Source organism: Gouania willdenowi, chromosome 6, assembly GCF_900634775.1.
Source record: "Gouania willdenowi chromosome 6, fGouWil2.1, whole genome shotgun sequence".
In the NCBI taxonomy this organism is placed as follows: Eukaryota; Metazoa; Chordata; class Actinopteri; order Blenniiformes; family Gobiesocidae; genus Gouania; species Gouania willdenowi.
In genome coordinates this window covers 23,865,415-23,888,423 of record NC_041049.1, presented here as the reverse complement: position 1 = coordinate 23,888,423, position 23,009 = coordinate 23,865,415, and the positions used below count along the sequence as shown (strand labels likewise).

Below are 23,009 nucleotides of genomic sequence, written 5' to 3'. Positions count from 1 at the left end.
GATAAAATTATCTAAGATTTATATCATATATCACCATTTTGAGAAAATATGAGATGTTAGAAGAAAGAAAATATGTAATATTTTCTTTCTTCTTATATCATCATTATGTGATATAATGACATAATTATATTTAGTAAGTGGTTGACAAGTGGGTATTTTAGATTTCTTGTACACTTGTCTTAAAATATAAGGGATACTGGAGCTTGGTTGGGCGGGTGGGACGGCTCGTAGTGGGCGCCAGAAAATGTCCCTTATTTTCAAATCCAAAACTTGACAGGTATGATGTAGACTGATTGTGAATGTGATGTTGATTTACTGGATGTAATGTGGACTGAATGTAGCTGTAATGTGGACTGAATGGATCTGATGTATTATCTCCGTCATTTCTGTTTAATACAGTTCCTCCTCCTACTCCTCTGTTTGCGTCCCCTCAGCCTCCCGTTTCCCACAATCCTCAGCGTGCACCACCACCAAGATGGCTGACGCGATTGAGGAGTATGAGAAAGAGGCTGGCTGCGTCCCTATTCTCCATCCTGAGGTACGGTCTTTGCATTTCACGCCATCGTTCTGACACATAACCACACATCTCACGGATTGTTTGTGGGTGTGACAGTTTACCTTGCCGTAAATGGGGCAGAAAACTCGGATGCCCCCTGCAGTAGCTCCGGAGGTGGGAGAGGGAGGGGGGGCGGTTGCCTGCTAAAGATGCTAACGCAGCTAGCCCCGTGCTGCAGCTTCTGCAAATCCTGTAAAAGCTTTATGATGTTCACCATAACACCCGGCGCGGTTCTGCTTTATGCTATGGTAGCACCGTTAACTCTGTTGATACTGTCATTAGCTGTGTGTGTGAGTATGTAGTAAACGAAGTAGCGTTAGGGTAGTGCGTTAGCTTATGAGCTAACATGACTGCTGCTTGGCTTTACCTGCGATGATGGAGATCTGAGGTGTGTGTGTAGACATCCAGCTGGTGTGTTTCGTCTGTGCTCAGTCTGAATCTCTGCAGAACATCACGAATACACAGATACATCCGAGATGAATGCATTCTACTGTTATGCACAGTGATTTAACTGAAGCATCTCATCGTTTTACCAGTGGTTCATTAGATTCATATTGTGATGTAGTATTTTTTAAATCACCATTTACCACATAGTAGTTAGAATGTACTTCCGTCCTGCTGTAGATAAGTCTGCTAAAACACTGAGATGTATCAAACATTGCCTGCTGTATATTCAAGATCATCATAGACTAATACTAGTTAAACAGTTCACTGTGGTAAACAATTTTATTATTTTTAGACTTCAGCTAAATGTTTTCAAATTAGGGATAGACCGATATGGAATTTTTTTGAGCCGATGCCCATACCGATTTTTTTTCCCCATCGGCCTTAGCCGATGACCGATACGACTGCCGATTTCCTTGAGCCGATATTTGGAGCCGATACTACTTTCACTCCCTCAATTCACATCATAAAAATGACACAATAATGATAACAAATGTTACGAGTGTAAACTTTTAAAGAAGGAACATTTATTGAAATTAACAAATGTGAGGTAGAACGACACCAAGTAAAAAATATTTAACAAATATTAAAAAACAGGTGATGTAGAACAAGAACAAGTAGATTTCTGCTCTCTGTAAATAATGCGGATCGGCAAACGCAGCAGTCCACATCGACCAATGCCGATGCACGTAAATAACGCAAAAATCAGCCGATAATATTGACCAGTTGATGTATCGGTCTAATACTATTTCAAATATTAGGTTGTCAGCTGTTGAGGGTCCTGGGTAAAGGTTAAAGGTCATAGTACATTAACCTTACTACATAAGCAGACTGGCTGATTAAGTGCTAAGGCAGCACTGCAGGTCAATGGATTTTCTTTTTGTCTAGCCAGAGGTAGTTTTTGTCTTGTAAATGAGAGTAGTCTGGAGTTACTGACTTTGCACCAATAAAATGGTATTGGTCATAAAAATTTCTCACGAAAAAGTCTATTTCAAATGATGATGATTTCCATTGAACAGGGCAGGACTGTTGGTACAGCCTCAGATTTTTGGTTTCAAAGTAACCCCAAGTACGTTTCAGAGTTGACTCATTTTAGAATCATATTCGTGTCAGTTTACCATTTAATTTCGGTTTCATCTCCTGTCGCTAATCAAATGTCATTACAGATGCTTAATACGGCTAACTGAGTTAACTATTGTCAATACTTTTATATTTATACACAGTAGAAATTTGCTGAAGTGAGCAGGAGATCACGCTTGTCCCAAAAGCTATCGGTAGGGGTTTTGTCTGTGTCATATACAGTAGCTATTTCTATTTCAGTAGGTGAAGTTTGTCATATTGAGTCAAATTATGTCATATTTTGCACGAGTATCGACATTTCTGTTTCTCTTATTACTCGTTTACGGAGAGAAATTGATTTTGTTTAAAAGAATAAATATGACTTAAATAATATTATTCATAATAGAGCTGAACGATTAATTGCATTTGCGATATCGTGATATCATAAAACACGATTTTCTAATCGCAAATTATTTTTAAAAATTTTTTTTCTTGTCCTGTCTTGAACTGTCCTGTTAAGTTCAGAGGGTGTTTAAGAAGTGCAGTCCACGTTTACATGTTTCATGAAACGTAAAGTTAGTTAGATATGTTGAAGCCACAGATTTGTTTGCTCTATTGTTGTAATCTGTGCTTTACATTTTATATTTCATATTTATTTAAAGTTTTAATGAATCTGAAATTGTTTATTATGAAACAGATTGATTTATTGCTGTGTTCATTGAAAAATGCATGACAAGAGGCCCTTGAAAAAATAATTGCATATTAGATTGCAATCGCAATATTGAGGAATAAAAATCGCAATTAGATTATTTTCCAAAATCCTTCAGCCCTAATTCATAACAATATTGCTGTTTCTGTTTCAGGAAGAAAAGATTTGTAATTCACTTCTGCATGTAACCCATTATACTATTCCACTATTTTGGCCTAATTGCACTGTGATTATCAACAATCTGCTTTCTGTGCAAACTGTACATAATATACATGTGAAAATGTGATGTAAAAATGATTCCCTCAGTGGATATTAATGCCTGCTGCCCCTTTTGCGGTGTACACTCAAGTATTTCTCCGCACGTTGCTGGCCATATTGTTATGATTGTTTACAGACACACAAAGATATCTGCTCCAACCTGTGATTGCACACAAGAAATAAAGAAAATGGCAGATTGTAGGCTCAAAACCACTGTTTTCAAAAGGCTAGCATTCATGACCAAACAAACCACAAAACTAACAATAAAACATAAATGCTATATTATTACCAATAATGAACATTGTCTCAAATAATCTGTTTTTTGCATTATTTTTTTTGAACATTAAATAAAACGTGGCTTTAAACAGTACTGTGCATGTCAAATCTCCTTTTTATCATCACTATTAGGGGGTACATGAATAAAAAATTAAAATGGGAAACTCGAATATAAATAGACCAGCAGTCAGGAGCCTCTATGCATTGACACAAATTACACATTAGCTGATGAAGGACAGATTAGCATGGCCCCATTTTTTTATATCACAAATGTTTGCGGCCTTCCAGAAACTTTTTTCAAGTGACAAGATGTGCCAGCTCAGATATGTTTATCCTGCCTTTTATTTGAACTACATTAATATTTGAAAGAGTGAAATGATAGAATACAGTTGTTTAATATTGATTTGTGTGTGGTGTTATGATTTGAAAAATAATAACATTTTACAAATACATTTTTATTCAGTATTTTTTCATTATAAATAATTAGACATCTCATGGGACCTCATTTGAATTCCAGGCAACCCCACAAGGGGTCACGACCCCAAGGTTGAAAAACACTGCATTTCATTATTACAGTAAGTGTGCACAGTGGTCGGAGGTACATGGCTTCAGGTTAAATGTCTGAAGGGGTACTGGACTGTGGAAAGTTTGAGAAACACTGTACTAGAGTATTATTACTTTTTATATTTTATATTGATTGTGATTCTATTTATGATAACCTGACCTATAAGTATTTAGTGTCAAAAAGAATCTAGTTAGTTGAATCCCTAATGTTTTTATGAGATTAGTGTTAGCTTTTAAAGTTGTTTGTTTTGCCTTATATGTGTAGAAGATTAAAATCTACCTTCAAAGCATTATCATTAAAGCTAATAGTTCCCTTTGTTTCAAGTAGAAGTGAAGCTACATAGGTTTGCGTGTTTGTGTATACCCTAAAGCAGGGGTTCTCAGCTGGTCTCACCCTGGGACCAACATTTTGCCACGGTCATCAAATTGCGACCCACTTTTTTTCTTTAGAATTCAAACAACCAAATTGAATTTTTTTCAAAGATATCTGTTGAAAACACGCATCTATAACATTTTTTTAAAAACATAAATCTATATATTTTCCTGTGCAACATGCATTTCACAGCATGCCTGTCAAAGAAAAGTTTCTTTCAAAATAAAAGACAAGTCCAACATGACATTAAGTATTTATTTATATATTTTTTGGCCAGCTTTCTGCCACCCGCCCAGTACAGGTCCGCGTACAGGTCCTGACCCACCAGTTGAGAATCGCTGCCCTAAAACATTGACAAATTTTCATCTACTGTTAACCATTGGTTTAAACATTTTAATGATAAAACTACTCAACAAATGAGTTCTTGCTGATCTTAATATTATTAAATATGTCCAGACTAAATCACTGAAGACCTTTTCTGTTCCTGTAGTGATCAGATGTTACGGTACATTTTCTGTTTTACTACGGTATTTGCTGAGATACAAATTTCTCAAGGGGATTATTACAAAATATAAATTGTTGTAAATATTTAAAGTGCACATTTAATAATTTGTCAATCAAGTAGGAAGTCTTGGGTTAGTCTGGTAAACATGAATCTTGATTGCTTGTCAGTATATGTCTTATGCTTACAGATGTAGGGCCTCTGATTTGTCCCAAATTCTGTTTCAGGTTATAGTACATAACGACACAATGATAGAGGCTTTGTCTTTTAAATGTAGTAAATGGTGTTTATTTTGTTTTGTTTAGTTTACAATATACAGATCCTCTTTCACTTCCCAGTTTTTCTGAACTGGTTGAGGTTCCATTGTTTGTAGACGCTATAACAGCATGCAGCTTTAGTTTAAAGCACAAAAACTCATTAACGGTAAGTTTCTTTCTATGTTTTTTTGTCTGAAAATAAAACTTTTTGAAAAAATGAGCAGCCGTATGTTTCTGAATTGTCCTCCACGTCAGGTCAGGAATCCTTGGTATGCTGCAAACAAATGCAGTGACATGAGCTCGCCTCAGATGCTGAAAGGAAAACTGTAGCTGCTCAGTTATTGAAAGATGAAGTTTTAGAAACTCTTGGTATGTTTATACAACTTTGTGGAACATCCCTTTTTTCTCAACCTTGCATAGGGCCTTTGATTAACCATAAAACTGTAAACTGCTGCCTAATATTGTGCACAGTAATATGTAATCAATGTGTATTTTGCAGCTTTAGCTGAGGGTGAATTTTGCTTTAGTAATGAGTCAGGGTGCTGTGCACACAAGTAGAAAATAAATGAGGGACAAATGGGTCATCATTGTTTGCTCTAGTAGAAGAATAAAATAAAAAGTGTCATGTTTTCTATGGTCGTGTGAGTTAGAGCTGAGACATTGTTTGAATATTGGAGGCGTGCTTTAATGCTGGTTTTCTCATGTGATTGGGATTGTTAATTACAAGGTATCAATAATTATATTTGTCTACAGTACTATATACACACTGAAGTCGGATTGGTTCTCATACTTTGTTCCCACACTTTGCAATCATGTTATTCAGCTAGTGCTGTGCCAATGCTTGTCATTAATGTCTTGCAGTGTACATAACACCATTGTTCTGCTGCAGCCACACCTGAGGAATTTATCACATCGCTGTCACTTATAGCTGCAGTATGCAACTTTTTTTTTGGCATCATTTGGTCAAAAATCCATAATCATCTTTGAGCATGTTGTAATCAAAGTGTTCTGAGTGGACAAGTTTATAAGTCCAGGAGCGTGACGCTGGACTTCAGCCAATCAGAGATCTTTTTACAAACACGCATGCTCCATGAGCTGTTTTTGGCGTTATTATTGGCTGCTTGACTGAAGTCGAGAGGCTTTCAGGTACCCTCGGTAGTAAAAGTGTAACGGACGTCCCAGCAAACGTTTCCAAAACAGAGTTAGACACAACAGTTACACAGCAAATCAAGAGGAAAAAGGCAGACCGAGATAGAACAGACCGCTTTGTGTCCTCATGGATCCCCGTGACTGTGCAGGGTGTGTGTGCATGTCTGCGTGTCACCACCACCACACACACACGCACGCACGCACAGGTGTCAGAGAGAGAGTGATAACGGACCCATGTAAACCAAGAAAAGCTTATTCAAGGTGAATTAATTCTATAGTCTGGAAGCAGAGTGATTATAAAGTCCATAGACTTGTCAATAGTCTATATTGAGAAAAAAGTTGCTAAGAGCATTCAGAAAATATACCGGTAAGGCAAGTTCAGTTTTGTTTCAAAATGGAGAGGAGAGAGGATTCTACGTACTGCAGCTTTAAGTCACATCACATCCAGCTTGATGCTGCTGGGAATCTGGGTCATGTTTCTACAGTGAACTTACTAAGGATGCATTTAAAGTTACTGAGTGACACACAGGTTATCAATGCTGCTTCTTTGCTAGAAGTGTAGCATTCAAATCTTGTGTGTGTGTTGTTAGGTTTTAAACACCAACTGTTTTTATTCTGAAAAGCCTAGATACATATCCACCCAAGTCCTGATTATATTATGGGAAAAATGTTCAGTCTGACAGTAAAGTATTAGAATTGCTAATCAATAATGATGCAAAACAATAATGCCATACCAGATTTCTGTCGTTAAATTAAGTATTAATCACGGATGGTCAAACTTTTTGAATTGAGAGTCACTAGGGGTGGACCAGAAAGTCCATTCAGGCTCCGCCTTCCAAACAAGCCACGCTATAGAACATACTCAGACGCAGTGTTAATTTTTTATTGTCATAGTTTTTGTAGACTACATTTTTTTTTCTATGACTAACTAAGATAAAATACATCTGAACAAAACCATATCAAAATATATTGATATTTTCCTCAACTAATAAAAATTAAATTTTGTGAAACAAAATCCAATCAGAACCCATGTGATCATGCGGTCTTATGCATTGATCACTTCATATTTGTCTGTGTATTTACAAACAATAATACCATCCGCTATCCGGTTAATAAACAGTAATTAAATCTGTAAAAAATAATGCATTAATTTAGGAATCCCTCAAAATGAAAATTATTGGCCGAAACTGAAAACTAAGGCCGAAAATCGAATCACCAAAATAAATTGTTCCATACTCCAGTTTTAAAGTCTTTACACTGGCTCCCAGTCAGCCTCAGAATAGACTTTAAAGTTCTGCTGCTGGTCTATAAATCTGTGAATGGGTTTGGTCCAGAATACATCAGTGACATGTTAGTCAGGTACGAACCCAGCAGGTCTCTCAGATCTATGGACACAGGTCAGATAGTGGAGCCCAGAGCTCACAGTAAACATGGTGATGCTGCTTTTAGTTGTTATGCTGCAAAGAAGTGGAACAAACTGCCAGCAGAGCTGAAGTCAGCATCCAATGTGAACATTTTTAAATCAAAGTTAAAGGCACTTTTTTTCTCTACTGCATATGATTGAGAGAGAGATTTTTTAGTCATGTTGTTGATGTCATGATGATTTTACTGATGATTTTAATTGATTTTACTGATGATTTTAAATGTTGTTATTGATTTTAAACAATTGAATGTTTTGATCATGTAAAGCACATTGAGTTGCCTTGAGTATGATATGTGCTATACAAATAAATTTGCCTTGCCTTGCTTTGCCATTGTTCCATTGCATTTATGGCACTGAATATATACTAACCTCCCTAAAATTAAAACATTGTATTTGTGTAAATTAACATTAATACTTCAAAGAATAAACCAATAAAAAAAATTAACTATTTATTTAGCACTGACATTCCAACAATGCACAATATAAAATAAAAGAATAAAATGTTTAACTTGTCTCCACTCATACATTGAATAATGTTGTACATGCCTATAACTACGGTGGCTGGGAAGTGTCGGGTGAATGCATTTACAGAAACGAACACAAATGCAAACAGGTCACAACACGAATGCAAACCGGCCACAACGGAAGTGTTTCCGACGGACCGGTATTACAGAAGGACAGAGTATCCTAATCAACTTTCACTTACTTTCCTACGCGTTTCGATGTCTTCTTCTTGTTCTTAACTGTTCTGGTGGGTTAAAAACATCTGCCAGAAACGTGTCCGTCTGTAATACCGGTCTGTCGGAAACACTTCCGTTGTGGCCGGTTTGCATTCGTGTTGTGACCTGTTTGCATTTGTGTTCGTTTCTGTAAATGCATTCACCTGACACTTCCCAGCCACCGTATATAACAGACTGAGTTGCTGGAAGAGAGTCAAATTAAATACAGTATGTTCTCTCATTAAAACACAAAGTGCATTGAAGTTCTTGATGAAAATCAGCTTCTTAGCTTTATTTATTATCCAAGCATGTTCTTGGAGACACACACTGAGCATGTGCTCCGTGTGCTTTGATTGTGGCGTGGATGATTTCTGTGTGCTGGTTTCATTTTAATTCTGAAATAAAATAACTGAAATAGTCCTGGTGATTCAATTTTGACTAAAGCTTAAGTTGCATTTAATGAAAATTTACTGTCAAAATAAACACTGCTCAGACGTGCTGTCCCTTATATTATGAGCGTGCAAATGGAATAGAGCTGACACACAGTAGATGTTAGTGTAGTGTGTGCAGCACTTGACTGTCATACAGTAACAGTGTGTGTTCACTTAATACAGCTTTTGTGTTGTTTAATTATTATGTTAGGTATCATTCGTTTCTATCAAAGGAAGTTGCTCCTAGATTCAATCAAGTGTTGCTTTAGGGGTGTTGGTTAGTGAGTTCGTTAGTGGGCTTTAGACGATCAGGATTTTTTTGACGATCAGGGAGTTTAAAAAATAACGATCACCGTTCCGATCATATAAATTCAGGTTGTTGTTTTTTTGCGTACCGACCGAATTCCTTTGGTACTACCTGATACAGATTCACGGAAAATCAAACGGTACCTTGTTTCTGGACCTAAATGCAGCCTTGTGACTGTGAGGGAGTGGAAGAGTTAAAGACTTCTCATGCAGGACTTAAAAATTTGTAGTCAGTGTGTGTGTGTGGGTGCGTGGCCCTTTAAATGCGAATGAATGCCCTAGTCGCATGACCATGTGCGGAATGAGGGAGCATCTATGAATGGAGCAGATCGATTTTAAGCTGTATACTGTGTTGAATGATTGGCTAAATAAACGTTGCAGCTGTTGAATTAAACCGGAGTCCCATGTCATACTCAATGACTGCTGTGAAGCAAGAGTTAACCCCGAAGCTGAGGATAGCTTCAGCCCCCGGAGCGAAGTTAGACTCTCAGGTGTACAGTGGAGGTGGGGCGCGCAAACACACGCTTCTGTGTCCACCACCGCCCTGAAATGGACACAAGTGTCCGGTATGGAAGCGCTCCGCTCTCTGACTCTCAATTTTAATAACTGCGCACACGCATACAAACACAGACAAACACACCAACAGCAGTCGCTGTCCCGCTTTCAGAGCCAGAAAACTGGGGAAAAAGTCCGGCACCCAGCTGCTCCGAGAGACAATTTTGCCGTTCGTGCATAGGTTTTCAACTTTGTGCACAAATGTGTGTGAAATAAAGCCGTGTCACGTAAAGCAAACAACTCTTCGGCGTAAATGAGTCATTGATCGGTTCGGCAAATCAAGACATTACAGCCAATCACATTAATTACATAAAATGCAAAATATTGGCCGATTCGATACAGCCAATCAAAACGGTGTAAAGCCTATTTGTTAGTCTTTGAGTTGACTTTAGGAAAATAGGAATACGTGCGAGTAGGACTTTTTTAGTGTGCGTTAACAGTACAGGTAATTTTGTTGCTCTTCCTGAGTTGGTGGTGTCCTCCTAGAGTGGCCCATCTTGACACATAGAAATATTTCTGACCATCTCAAAATTTTTAGAAATAAATGTCTTGGCTTTCAATCACATATTACATGAGAGCATAAAACGCTGGCAGACAGTGTTGTCCTTCACAGAATTAGATACTTATTTTAAAGTGTCACCACTAGTGTTGTTTCTAAACTCTTCTTTTTTTTTAATCTCTCCATAAAACTAATATTTCTCCCGAGCTGCTTCTCCTAATGTGGATTTCCATTCGGCCTTTTGTATTGAATGAGCTCCTCAGAATTGGCTCTAATTTAAAAGTTGATCTAATTGTGAGCCACAACTTGAGCAAGCCAGGAAATGACCAGCGCAGCTTCCTGTGCACAGAGGAACCAAAAAGCCTTCTGACACACACACAGCGGATGAAGAATTATATGCTTGGTTTCATGATAAAAATTGATTTGTCAGTTGGTAGAAACTGAGAATCAGCAGTGTCATTAGTCTGTTTGGCACAGAACACATGACCTCTACTCATCCCTCATTGCTATTTGCTATTTGGCCAATTGAAGAGCCCTGGTGATGAGAGCCAAGATAATGTTCTAACCAAAAACCAGTGAGCAGCCTAAAATGGAGATGTTTAATATCATCACAACTGCCCCTCCCCCACCACCAGTCTTTACCAGTCAGCAGGTACATTATTGTCAAGAGGCCACAGGTTATAATTATCACTGGATTTTAGGGATGTAAGGATTAATTGTAAGGCAGTTAAAAATTGATTCATAGGTATCACAGTTCACATCAATGCTCTGAAAATTGAATCGCAGTACTTTTTTTAAACAGCATATATCCTTCTCGTCTAAAAGTGTAGGCGGCGGGCGGAATCTGCTACTACTTTCTTTCTGGCCACCATCAACTCTTAAACATGTTCATAAATGATTCCTTACCCCTTTAGCACCGAAAGAATATCTGTAATATTACGTGAATATCTGTAAAAGTCACGTTTTTCTATTAGCTCTGTCTGCTAGCATAGCTTCTCTTCTTCACTGCAAGGATATCTGCATGCCAACCGACCACTGGGGTACCAGCGCCGTCTGCACAAAATACACAAAATACGTTTTCAGTTGCGCTTTTAAAAAGAAAAGGAATTATGTAGTTTTGCATTGTTTACTATAGAACCAGAATTTAAATTAATAGGCTTCTTCTTCATTTATATTATCCCTTTATTTATTTCATTCAATATTTATTTTATTTTATTTTAGTTAAACTGCATTGTTTTGAATAGTTTATCAAGGGATTCTTTTGACAATTTAATATAAAAGGAAAATAGTACATTATTTTATAGTTTTTTTTCCCCCAACAGAATAAAGGAATATTTGTTTACATTCCCATTTTGTAAAATAAATCGTGAGAGAATCGTATCGTGAATCCAATCGTATCGGGAGTTGAGTGAATCGTTACATCCCTACTGGATTTACAAATGCTGTGAGAAGGTTTTAGTAGGAAGGGGCGGTGCGTCAGAGGTTATCTCTACTTAAGGACTCGTAGACTGGCGAAGGTACTAGGTACTAGGTTATTAGGTGATGATGGTTCTGACCAGCTCAGTCAAGCGGCCCAAACCCCCTGTAATCTTTATTTCAGCTGCTCAGCCATCCGGAACACCACACTATGTAGACTGACCACCAGGTCTGTGAACAAGATCAACAACATGTACAAATGGTTTTAAAGTGTATGCAAGCTTTTCACCTTCAAGTGTCCTTTGGCAACACTCGTCAATGTCTGTCTTCATATACAAGTTTTTCTACTGACTAACTGACAAATGGGGTCAGTGAAATGTACACATAATTACAGGGTGTTTAGAAAGCTTTCACATCTCCAAATGTCCTCTATTGTTTAGCTTAATCCTTCTCCTCTGATTAGAAATATCTATTTTGCACTGGGTGGGGGTTGCAGAATATGGTGAGAGGAACATAACGTCATCTTGTATGTGGTTCTTACCTTCTGAATGTCTTCAGTCTTTACACTTTATTTCTATACCGTCTATGTCTAGAATGATTGATTAGGCAAGGATTTGAATTTGAAAGAATAATGTTTAAAAAAATGCCAGCTGAAATATAGCAATATTTGCAATAGCCACTTCTTTCCAAACCTATATTTATCTATAAACCTTTACCTATATTTAAGTCTGGATCATCTGTCGTCTTTTTTTTGTGAACAATGTGGACAAAGCATTTCCCCCTATTATGGAGAATGGAGTTAACTTGACCCCTAAATCTTTCTCCAAGCCCAATCCCTCCCTTTGTTGTTAACATTTGAATATTATCCATGTGATTTGCATATGCTCCACAGAACTCCTGTAGTGATTGTGTTTTGGTACTATACACTATTGCAGCATCCCTGGTAGTTCTCTGTAGAGATGCACCACTATCTTATAGTCCAAATATGATTATCAGGTCATACTTTATTTTGTGTAATAGTCTCTTTTGTTCATTTTCATTAATTTATTTTGGCAATCAAACACGACTTTATCTGATAATCTGTTTGTAAGGTCAGTGAACACAAAGAAAGTATTTAGAGTACGTTCTGTGAAGGCCATATATGAAGTCTAAAATTGGATCTTATTTTTATTTTATTTTTTATTTATTTATTCAGTTTATTTCCGACATGGTTACATTCACTTTTTTTTTTTTTTTTTTTTTTACATTTTTTTTTTTCTTTTTTGTACATGCCGAAAAAGGAGACGAGAGAAGCAGTTTGCTTATCCGGGTCCCGTCCCCTGTTTTACCATCGCAAATTTACATGGGTTTACATGTCTCTCTGGTCAAAACATTCTTGATTTCTTCTGAACCGTCCTTTTTTGTGTATTCTCATCTGTAGTCAGTGTTGTCCTCCTCCTCTATCTTTGTTCGTGTTGGTCTTCATAGCTCTGTGACAATTCTCAGAATCAAAATGGCTGAATTGTGCTTTGTCGTGTGTTCATCAGATTGACCCCCACTTTGTGAACCATAGAGACCAATTGTGGTTTCCGTGACATTTTTTCAAAGCTAAGCAGACAGTCATTATGGAAGTCGCAGAGGAGACCTTCAGTTGTTCCAGAACTCGTTTTTTTCTCTTTCGATTTTCAATTCCCCTTAAGTAGATGTTTGAATGGATACAGAAGTGGTCCTATGGTACGCATCTGTGCTACTGTTGACTCAACTTCCTGTTGTTCAGAAGGCAGTTGCAGTTGCTTTAAAGCTATAGCTAATGAAGCTAATATCTGTCATCTTAAAATGATTCTTCTCTTTCAGCATGATACAGATTTATAGACATGTTTGTTGCTTATGTTTATTTAATAAATCAGCTCTTCTACTAATGTATCTGTATCTCTGTGTTCTTATTTCTCATCTTCTCTCAGGAAATCAAACCCCAGAGTCACTACAACCATGGTTACAGCGAGAATGTCAGCCGCAAAAGCCACGTGGACGATTACAGCACTTGGGATATTGTCAAAGCCACACAGTGAGTGGATCAAGAGTGTTTGTCTCTGCGCATTTGCTCGTCATAAAAAACATGAACCACTTTTAGAAAGGAGATTCAGAAAACTCAACAAGAAGATTCAATAAACTAGTGGAATCCAATATTTAGTTTATTTACTCAGTGTGTGTTTGTGTATGGTCTCAGATTTTCTGTAATTATGGAAAACGGACGGAAATCACAGAAATGTCTATGACACAGAATACAGTAATTTCTAGACTATAAGCCGCTACCTTTTTCTCATGCTTTGACCCCTGCGGCTTAAACAATAACATGGCTAAATTATCCTAGTTTTATAAGCTTCATGCCGCCACAAAATTGAGCTGTCTCACATTAGACCAGGTGGAACAATGAAATTGTTAATATTAAATTGTTCTGGCTGGCACTGAATCATTCTGATCACTCATTTTGTCATGATGCACACTGCCCCATCATAACAACGGAGAGAGAGAGAGAAAGAGAGTGCAAGTGAGTGGATGAAGCAAAAGTCAGCCAGTTTGTATTAGGAAGATAAACAGCATACAGTTGTTAAATCACCGCGTTAGGTTTGTTCAGGATTAATTGGTGCTCTGGACTCTGAGGCTGATGGAGAAGCTTCTGTAAAGAGGACGGACAGACGGAGCAGAGATCAGAACAGACTAGATACAGGCTGTATCCAGGCTGTTCTGATCTCTGTTCCATCTACAGTAAAAGTTAGCCAGTTTGTAATAGTAGCATTACAGCATGAAGTTGCCAAATCACCACGTTGGATTTGTTCAGAAGTGATCGCGTCTGTATTCTGACTCAGAGTCTGACTCGCTCTGATCGCTCCGTGGTAGTTTACGGTAAGAAGAGCGGACGAAGCGGTGTATCAGTCTGGTTCCAGTAAAAGGTGACCTGAGTACAGCAGCCCGCCTACCTGCCCGTTCTGATTGGCCGAGTTGTCTGAAGGGTATCAGCCCTCATCAGCCAATAGGGTGCGGCCTATGTTAGGCTGCGGCATTTGTGTGGATTTTTCTTAGAAAATTGCTAAATTATTGTAATGCAACTAATAAAACAGTGTGCTTTATAGCCGGGAAATTACGGTATATCACTACACACGTTTTGCAAGAAAATCATGCATTTTACAATGTATTTCTCCATTAAACAGTGGGTAAATGTGTAGTAAGTGTTTGGAAAACATAAACAGACTTTTTAAACACTAGGAATGTTGCCAACCGACTATTTTCCGACACGACTGTTTCCGCATCAATGAGTCTATAACACAAGGTTTTTCTAAAACATTTCAAATTAAGCACAAAATACTCTACGAGGGAAAAACATCATTTTTACAATTTTTGTGCATTTAATAACTATCTGAAAACCAAGTTATTTGTAGAAATACTGCTGAGTTGTGCACACTGTTAGACAGATAACCAGCTGAACACGGCTCAACATCAACGTATCTCCTCAGTGATGAATCAAAGGAGTGGTTGGTTACCAAGTTGGAGAGTTTGTTAGCTTTGCAGGATAAGTTTTTGTTCCTAATTGTAAGTTTGGTTTTCCTTCATTCAAAACGACATAGAATGAACAAATTTAGACTTTGTCACTTTGAAAGGCTGGTGTTTTTTTAAGTATTAAAAGACTAATGTTCTTCTCTGCCAGGTACGGGATCTTCGAGCGCTGCAGGGAGCTGGTGGAGGCGGGCTATGATGTCCGGCAACCAGACAAGGAAAACGTGACCCTCCTCCACTGGGCTGCCATCAACAACAGGATAGACTTGGTCAAGTGAGTCTGCTTTAATTAGATTTATTTCAACTAAAAAAGCATAGACTGCAGTATAGTTGCACAATACCCACGGTACCCTGCGGTGCCAAATTGTAACGGTTCCTACTATACTAGAAATTCTACACGACGGTACTACCGTGGATTACGATACTACCTGTGTCAGTTTCCGCTACATAGCGGCTGCCTCTACTCTCCTTCCGGCTTCTCACTGCACATTCTAAGCTCACTGCACTCTACTCACTTGAAAACAAACCAACATGGCAATCGAACTCCACAGCTGCTGAATGATTGGCTGTTTGCCTGTTACTGGTGACGTCCGGAGATATGATAGGCTGTTTCTGCACGCTGGGTCCGCCCGTCTTTAGTTGATTAGCTGTTCACGTGTTTCTGCCGACATGAAGGAACTGAAGACAGCTCCGCTTCTACAGAAACTCGCTTCAAAACAAACAACAAGCTAAAGTTCTGGAAGCGTGCATGGCTTACAGTCACAAACACGAGACAACACATGGCAGAAGCACCGGGCCCGAGTGGCGAGTCTGCTGCGTCGTCATTGTCATCAGTGGCATCACTAATTTTGCTCAAAAAATCAAACTCCAAAAGTCCCATTTGGAACTATTTTGGCTTTAAACGAGGCAGAGACGGTAAAGCAATAGGAGATCCACTGTGCAGGCGCTGTCACCAGCTATTGGAGCCAAAGGAGGGAACACTTTTTTTGTTTGTTTTTCCACACGGATTCAGAGCAATCTTTTTTTATTTTTATTTACAAAGATATTTACAATGTACAAACAATATTTACAAATGATATACATACAAAGGAGGGATCACATCCAATCTCATAAATCACCAGTGATGTCATCCAGAAAATGGATATACAAATATAGTTTTCTCATGGAATCAGTTCCTGTTTATTGTATTTAATCCTCTATGGTTTATTATGTTGGAGAAGAAGCATTGTTGTCAAATAGATTTTTTTTTTTTTTAAAGACAATGAATTTGTTATCCTAAGTTGATTATTTATATTATTTAAACAAATTGATGTGCAAAGGAAACTGAATAATTTTTTTAAATTTCAACCATGTAAATTCTAACTTAATGTATTAGTTTTTTATTGCTTATATGCTTTTGTTCATGTACTCTTATCATGCACCAAACAACACTAAAAGTAATAAGTATTTCTAACTTGTACAAATACATTGCCGTTCATAAAATAATAACAATAAAAAAGGCTTCAGTGTCGCGATATTACCCGGAACCGTGATACTTTGTCTTGTATAGTATCGTGGTTACTCATTTTGGTATGGTGACAACTCTAGACTGCAGGTTTGGGTTTAGATGGGTGGGTTCAATTCAAATAAGACAATTTGATCTGAGTAGTTGGTCTAAAATCTGAAAGCTAAATTTTTGTTTCAGATTACAATTTGTTGGTAAACGTACAAAAGATAAGAGTGAATTAGTTCAAAGAGGTTGTCTTTATTTTCCATATATATATATGGTAAATAAAGACATCCTCTTTGATGTCCCTATATATATATATATATATATATATATATATATATATATATATATATAGGGACATTGTTTTTTAGGTTTGTAAAATGCTGCATCATCCATACAACTGAATTGCTGTCAGTGTTAATTTGGCTGATCAATCATTTTTGTCTTCCTTTTCATTCACCACATTTTTTAAGCGAATATAACGAGAGTATAACTTATTAAAAAAAGATGTGTCAATGAGTCTTCATTTCTATATATGCTCAGGCTGGGCTCGGATGCTGGTAAATGATAAATGAACGGTCAGGAGAAAAATACAAATGGATGTTGAGGAGGTGAATCAAAGGCTGGCCTGGGAAAATGAATAAATTATTCCCTCAGGAACTCGTTCTTGAATCATTCTTGAGCTGTGTGCGTGAACAGACTTGAATAGTGTCGGGCTAGAGCGCTTTGGGCTTAAAAACAATTGTCTTTATTCTGGTTCAGACGGGTTCGGGCCATGTGAGGTTGAACTTTTAAGACCTGATTACAGATCTAAAAAGGGAGCCATGCCTTTGTGAACTTAGTTAAAGAAAAATATTAATTTGATCATTTTTATTTTTTAAACATAGTCAAACGATCAATTGCACAAAAAATAGTGATTGTTGTTTATTAAGGTGTTTAATAATAAGAGGAAACAATTGTTTTAAATAAGGAACAGACTTCAATTCTAAATCAATGCCTGTTTTTTTTTTTTTTTTTTTTTTTTTTTTTTTTTGAATAGGGACATATTAAAAGATTATTTAGGTTATAGTTGGTGTCACCTAATGATACTAGTTTCTATTTACAACAATGTAATGCTAACATGAAAGAAATGACTTATCTTGGGAGGTAATTCAGCTTAGCTCATTGTTAAATGGCATTGGTCAGTCATCTTTAGATGTAACTAAACGCTCATCGTTTCTGTGCAGATACTACATATCGAAGGGAGCCATAGTTGACCAGCTAGGAGGAGACCTCAACTCCACACCTTTGCATTGGGCCACCAGGTAACACACACACACACACACACACACGCACAAATAAATACAAATCCTCCAAAATTTGGGAAAATGATGTATAAATCATGGTCAGTTGGTTTATTGCTATAAGCCACCAAAGACTTCTGCTGTTTTGGTTGAACTGGGTAGTGTTTTAACTGGTGACTGGCTTTTAACAGCGTCACTAGTTCCTGCTTCACACACATCAGATATTTACACTAATACAATCGTGAAACCACTGCTGTCATGTCATGTGGTCACATGACCACCTGAATTTTATTTCAGACACCTACCAAGGGACACAATAAAGTATAGCCACGTCTCTGAGGATAGTCATATTTAGAGAATACCTATTCTTATTTTTATCACCAAAAAAGGCAGAAATTAGTCACCAGTTAGAAGTTATTTATTATCACACGTGTTTGAACAATCATTATTGGGAAAATGACACATTATGTTCTTCGTCGTATGAGAGACCATTAGCTGATATCTGTTAGAAAATACCAGATTAGATGAAATCCTCCCTTTTTAACCTTTACACCCTCAGACAAGGTCCCAAGATACTTTCTGCTGCTGAATTATTCATAGAATTGACAGACGGTATCAACACTACAGCTGTTGCACAGGAGTCTGGTGTCTATCCACCACCCTCACCCCCACCCATGACCTTTTAGTATGACCTTATGGACACAGCTTCCTGTCCTATAGAATAGGTAGCAGTTCATCAATATGTCTTATTGTGAAACATGTTGGGTTGTGTTAATGCTTTTTAAAAACTAAGGAAGCTATTTTAACTGGTTGTATCAGGAAGATGGGACATCTATTTCATGTATAGCCTGTGATCAAGGCTCTTGTCATTGAAAGCGAGAAGCTAATGCACTTTAAACTGGCAATGCTTATTACTTAGGTTGCTCCCATATTTAGAAAGTATCTGGTCAGGAATAAGGTGGAGCGAGGAGAATGCGTACATGATAGCAGTTCAATAGAAAGTATGTTGGGGTTCTTGGACCTCAGCCACTCTCTGACTATGATAAACCACAAAAATGACTCTTGTGTGTTTTCTGTATTTTTCCTGAAGTTTTTGCAAAGTCAATAAATTGTGCAACACTTGTTTATCTCTATTCCAGGCAAGGCCATCTATCCATGGTGGTACAGCTCATGAAGTATGGTGCTGACCCATCTTTGATTGACGGTGAGGGATGCAGCTGTGTGCACTTGGCTGCCCAGTTCGGCCACACCTCCATCGTGGCTTACCTCATTGCTAAAGGACAGGTAAGAAGCTCAGGATATACAGCTTATTGGTTAGAACAAAGGCACAAATCAGTCACGCCATAACCTAAAGCTAGGCAATATATCGAGATTCAAGATATATCGAGTTTTCTATTTTGGGAATTTTAAAAATTACAATATTGTCTATGTCTATATATATATATATTTTTTTTTTAATAGTTTATTTTGTTTTGAAATACTTCTCTTAGGAGTCACTGTTTTCACTACTACTCAGAACAGCATAGAAAGCGCAGTTTGATGGCTCACCTTCCCCTAAACAAGCCACACCACAGAACTCACTCACGCATGCTGTTCTTTAGAATAGAAAAAGACTAAAGTGGCACATATTGTGCAGCTGTTTGTTAATAAATGTGACTGTGTGGCATTTTGATCATCAAATTTAACCCAAAATTGTCTTCCTGGTCAGACTTCGTTTGAAATAAAATTATCGAGATTTCTATTGTATATCTCTATATATCTGAGAAAAACGATTGAGATATGAGTTTTGGTTCTTATCGCCCATCCCTATCATAACCACTTTTTTGTTTTAACTTTTGAAAAAATTTAATCAGAAGCAAAGACGGTCAACTTTTATCACAGTGGCGGCCACAAAAATGTGATGGCCACATTATCAACATTCATGTCAGCATTTAGAATAATGACCAATTTGAGTTGTGTTTTTCCTTTTATTTTTGTATACTATTGCTTAGTTTTGTCATGTGTATTTTCCTGTCATTCAATATGTTTTTGTATTTATTTTGTGCAGTTACTTTGGGGGTGAATGTGATTTGTGGCCATTATGTGCTGTAAGACACAAATGTAGACTAATTTTGTTGTAACTGAAAAGTATCTGCAGTAAACAGTCTATGGAGTTTTTTAAAAACAGCCTTATCGTCTTACCTGTTTTAGCCACTAGGGGTGGTAGAAAACAGTCTCCTGTTTTTTTCTCATTTGGCAGTTTCTGCTTTTTTTCTCCAGGATGTGGACATGATGGATCAGAACGGCATGACTCCCCTGATGTGGGCTGCTTACAGAACACACAGGTGTGTGTCTCCTCAACTCAAGTCAGCAATCTACAGCTTGTCTCGAAGTGGAACATATAGTTTGTGATTATCAAGGACCTTCGTGTGTTTGGTCAACAACTTACATATTGTTAGGCTAATTATTTAAGGCTCTTCTAGTGTAACGCACACCTGAAATCAGCGGTCTGCTGCCTTGGAGCAGTGCAAAGGCAGCACACATTGTTATTCAGACACACATATTTAAATGAGCTGTCATGTAGCCAGCAATGTGCTAACACAGGAAAGCATATTGATCTACAGACACAAATCTGTAAATGGATCACACCAACTGTTTTATGAGCATATCTTTTAACTACTCTTTGTGTTTTCCTCTGTGGGACAGTGTGGATCCCACTCGGCTGCTTCTCACCTTCAACGTCTCTGTCAACCTGGGCGACAAATACCACAAGAACACAGCGCTGCACTGGGCTGTGCTGGCTGGAAACACTACAGTTATCAGCCTGCTGCTCGACGCTAATGCTAATGTAGATGCACAGAACATCAAGGTAACACTCACGGAATTTATTAATATAAAAAGGACAACCTGTATATGTTGGTATTAAGGTAAATAGCTGTTAAAACTGTGACACAATGAATGTTGTTAACTGTTTCCAGTACATAAGCACAAAGAAGTTGTCTGACGCATGTTTGCATGTTGTTCTTAGGGTGAAACGCCGCTGGACCTCGCCAAGCAAAGGAAGAACGTGTGGATGATCAATCACTTACAGGAGGCACGACAGGCCAAAGGATATGACAGTCCGTCCCACCTGAAGAAACTGAAGATGGACAAGGTACGCACACAGAAACATGAATATACACACATACAAACACACACACAAGATAAGTGTACCCATTCAACATATTGACGCACAAACAACGTGCCTGTGCTGAAAGCAGGTAGGCACACAACTACGTCCATGGAGGGGTTAAAAACACTCGCCGTTTCATTACTAATCTTTTTTTTTTTTTTTTTTGAACACTTTATTTAAAGATTTTTCAGTTTTATACAAACAAACATTTAAAGAATTAGGGCTTGTTCAGGACAGGACAGCCAAAATACATTAAGAAAACCATTCAACTCTAATTTAGCCATCAAAAGCCCGATCACAATGTTGTTTTTGTTGTTTTATAGGAGGAAACTAATGTTGAGGTGTCCCTAAAGCAAAAAAAATGTTTCAAAGGCACTGACAGGTTTTTTCAGAAAATTCTTTTTTCTCAGCAAATTTCTGATGAAAGTAGTCTATTCTTTCAGATTTTAGATTGTTGTAGTACAAAATATTCTGTGGGCCTTTAAACATCAGTTAAAGTGCTCTAAAAGGGCTGGCAGTGAGGGGGGTTTCTGTTCTGAAAATGGCTGGCAGCCAATGAGTTATTGGTCAAGGACGTTGACAACATCTCTGCAGCACTAGTGTGGATATTTTTCAGTATGTCATTGAGTCCCTCACTCGCGTCTCCTCAGTGCGTCACAGAGCAGTTTGTCCTCTGAGCTCAGGCACAATGCAACATGGTCACAATCATAGAGCAGACACATGCTGCATTTATACACGTTCTGCAGCCACAATAATCATCTTTCAGCACCATCCATGAATTCACAGTTATCTGCAGTGACACTTCATGAGTCACTCTGTGGACTTCCTCAGCCTTCCTGTAGTAAACATGATGTGATTTGCCCTCTGCAGCCGGTTGTTACCTTATTACAGGAAGTAGACTGTTCAGAGACTACATGTTTCCAACAATAAAACAGAACAAAGCTATGTTTGTCTAACCACAGCACGCAATTACCTGGAATCCTGTTTTTTTATTTTGGTTTTTTAATCTCCTTTCAAGCTCTTAACTTGGTTACATTTTAAAGTTAAAGTAATGAATTTTGGATGATTTTTGTGGACGTTTTTCCAAGTTGATCATTTATCACATTTCTGTTTGTGAAAAGGCAAGACAAACCTTTCAGTAGTTTTACTGAATATTTCTGTATCCTTGTTTAACATTCTCTGATGGTGCCTTCATGCTTCTTCATCTCCTGGGATGTTCTTAGTTATTGAAGGTAAACCAGATGAATGTCTGTAACTGTAGAAGCCGTAAATGTAGTTCTAGTGTAGACCACAGATATTCAACTGGAGGCACACAGGACACATATGGCCCATTGTTAACCCAGTTGTGGCCCTGCCCAGTGTCTATTAAAAGATTAGAAACACATTTAATCATGACTGTTAAAAATGTTACTAGTATATTCAACAGACATGAAGGCCACTCTGTGTGTGGTGTTCATGTGCAAATATGATGCTGAATGTTGTTTAACCGAAACCGTCCTTTTTAACTTAAAACCTTTTTAATAAATAAGCAAACAGTTAGTTTAACCAGAATGCTGAAACATAATTCTGAAAATAAATAATACGTATTCATGAAAATAAATAAATAAACCAGAACGATGTTTATGTAGTTTTGCAAATAAGGTTAAAGTATATTTACTATAACATTTAATGCCAGATATTTTAAAGTTCACTTTCTATTGTCCCTTTTTTCCCTAAATATTCCAATGACTTTTAGTCACATTGTGCAAATTATAATATTCTACAGACTTTTCTCTTTAAAATCTTTTTAGATTGTGTTTCTATGATTGATTCTGAAAATAAATTCCTGCGTATTTTATTACATACATTTACACCTGATTTTTGCTTTAATGGCAGAAGGAAACATCTGGCTCAGCTGGAATTGTTTATTTTAAAATGTGTCCAAAGTGAAAATGCAGTTGAATATCCCTGGTGTAGACTAATCTGTAACTTTTGTCTTTTGGTTGAATCTGGTATCAAAAGGAGAGCCAAAAGGTTGGGATGACCTGCAGAATATTGTTGTTGCTTAAGATGATGTTTT

At 37.5% G+C, this 23,009-nt stretch overlaps 1 protein-coding gene across 1 annotated transcript in view; it reads left to right on the top strand.

The window, feature by feature from the left end:
• The first annotated feature begins 452 nt into the window (after window positions 1–452).
• Window positions 453–23,009, top strand: part of zdhhc17 (zDHHC palmitoyltransferase 17) — a 32,094-nt gene continuing 9,537 nt past the window's right edge. Inside the window, exons 1-8 of the mRNA XM_028449218.1 lie at window positions 453–538; window positions 13,437–13,540; window positions 15,179–15,301; window positions 17,743–17,820; window positions 18,939–19,083; window positions 20,059–20,123; window positions 20,485–20,647; window positions 20,807–20,932. Of these exons, the coding sequence (XP_028305019.1) occupies window positions 476–538; window positions 13,437–13,540; window positions 15,179–15,301; window positions 17,743–17,820; window positions 18,939–19,083; window positions 20,059–20,123; window positions 20,485–20,647; window positions 20,807–20,932 (867 nt within the window). The 5' untranslated portion in view covers window positions 453–475. The remainder of the gene's footprint in view (window positions 539–13,436; window positions 13,541–15,178; window positions 15,302–17,742; window positions 17,821–18,938; window positions 19,084–20,058; window positions 20,124–20,484; window positions 20,648–20,806; window positions 20,933–23,009) is intronic.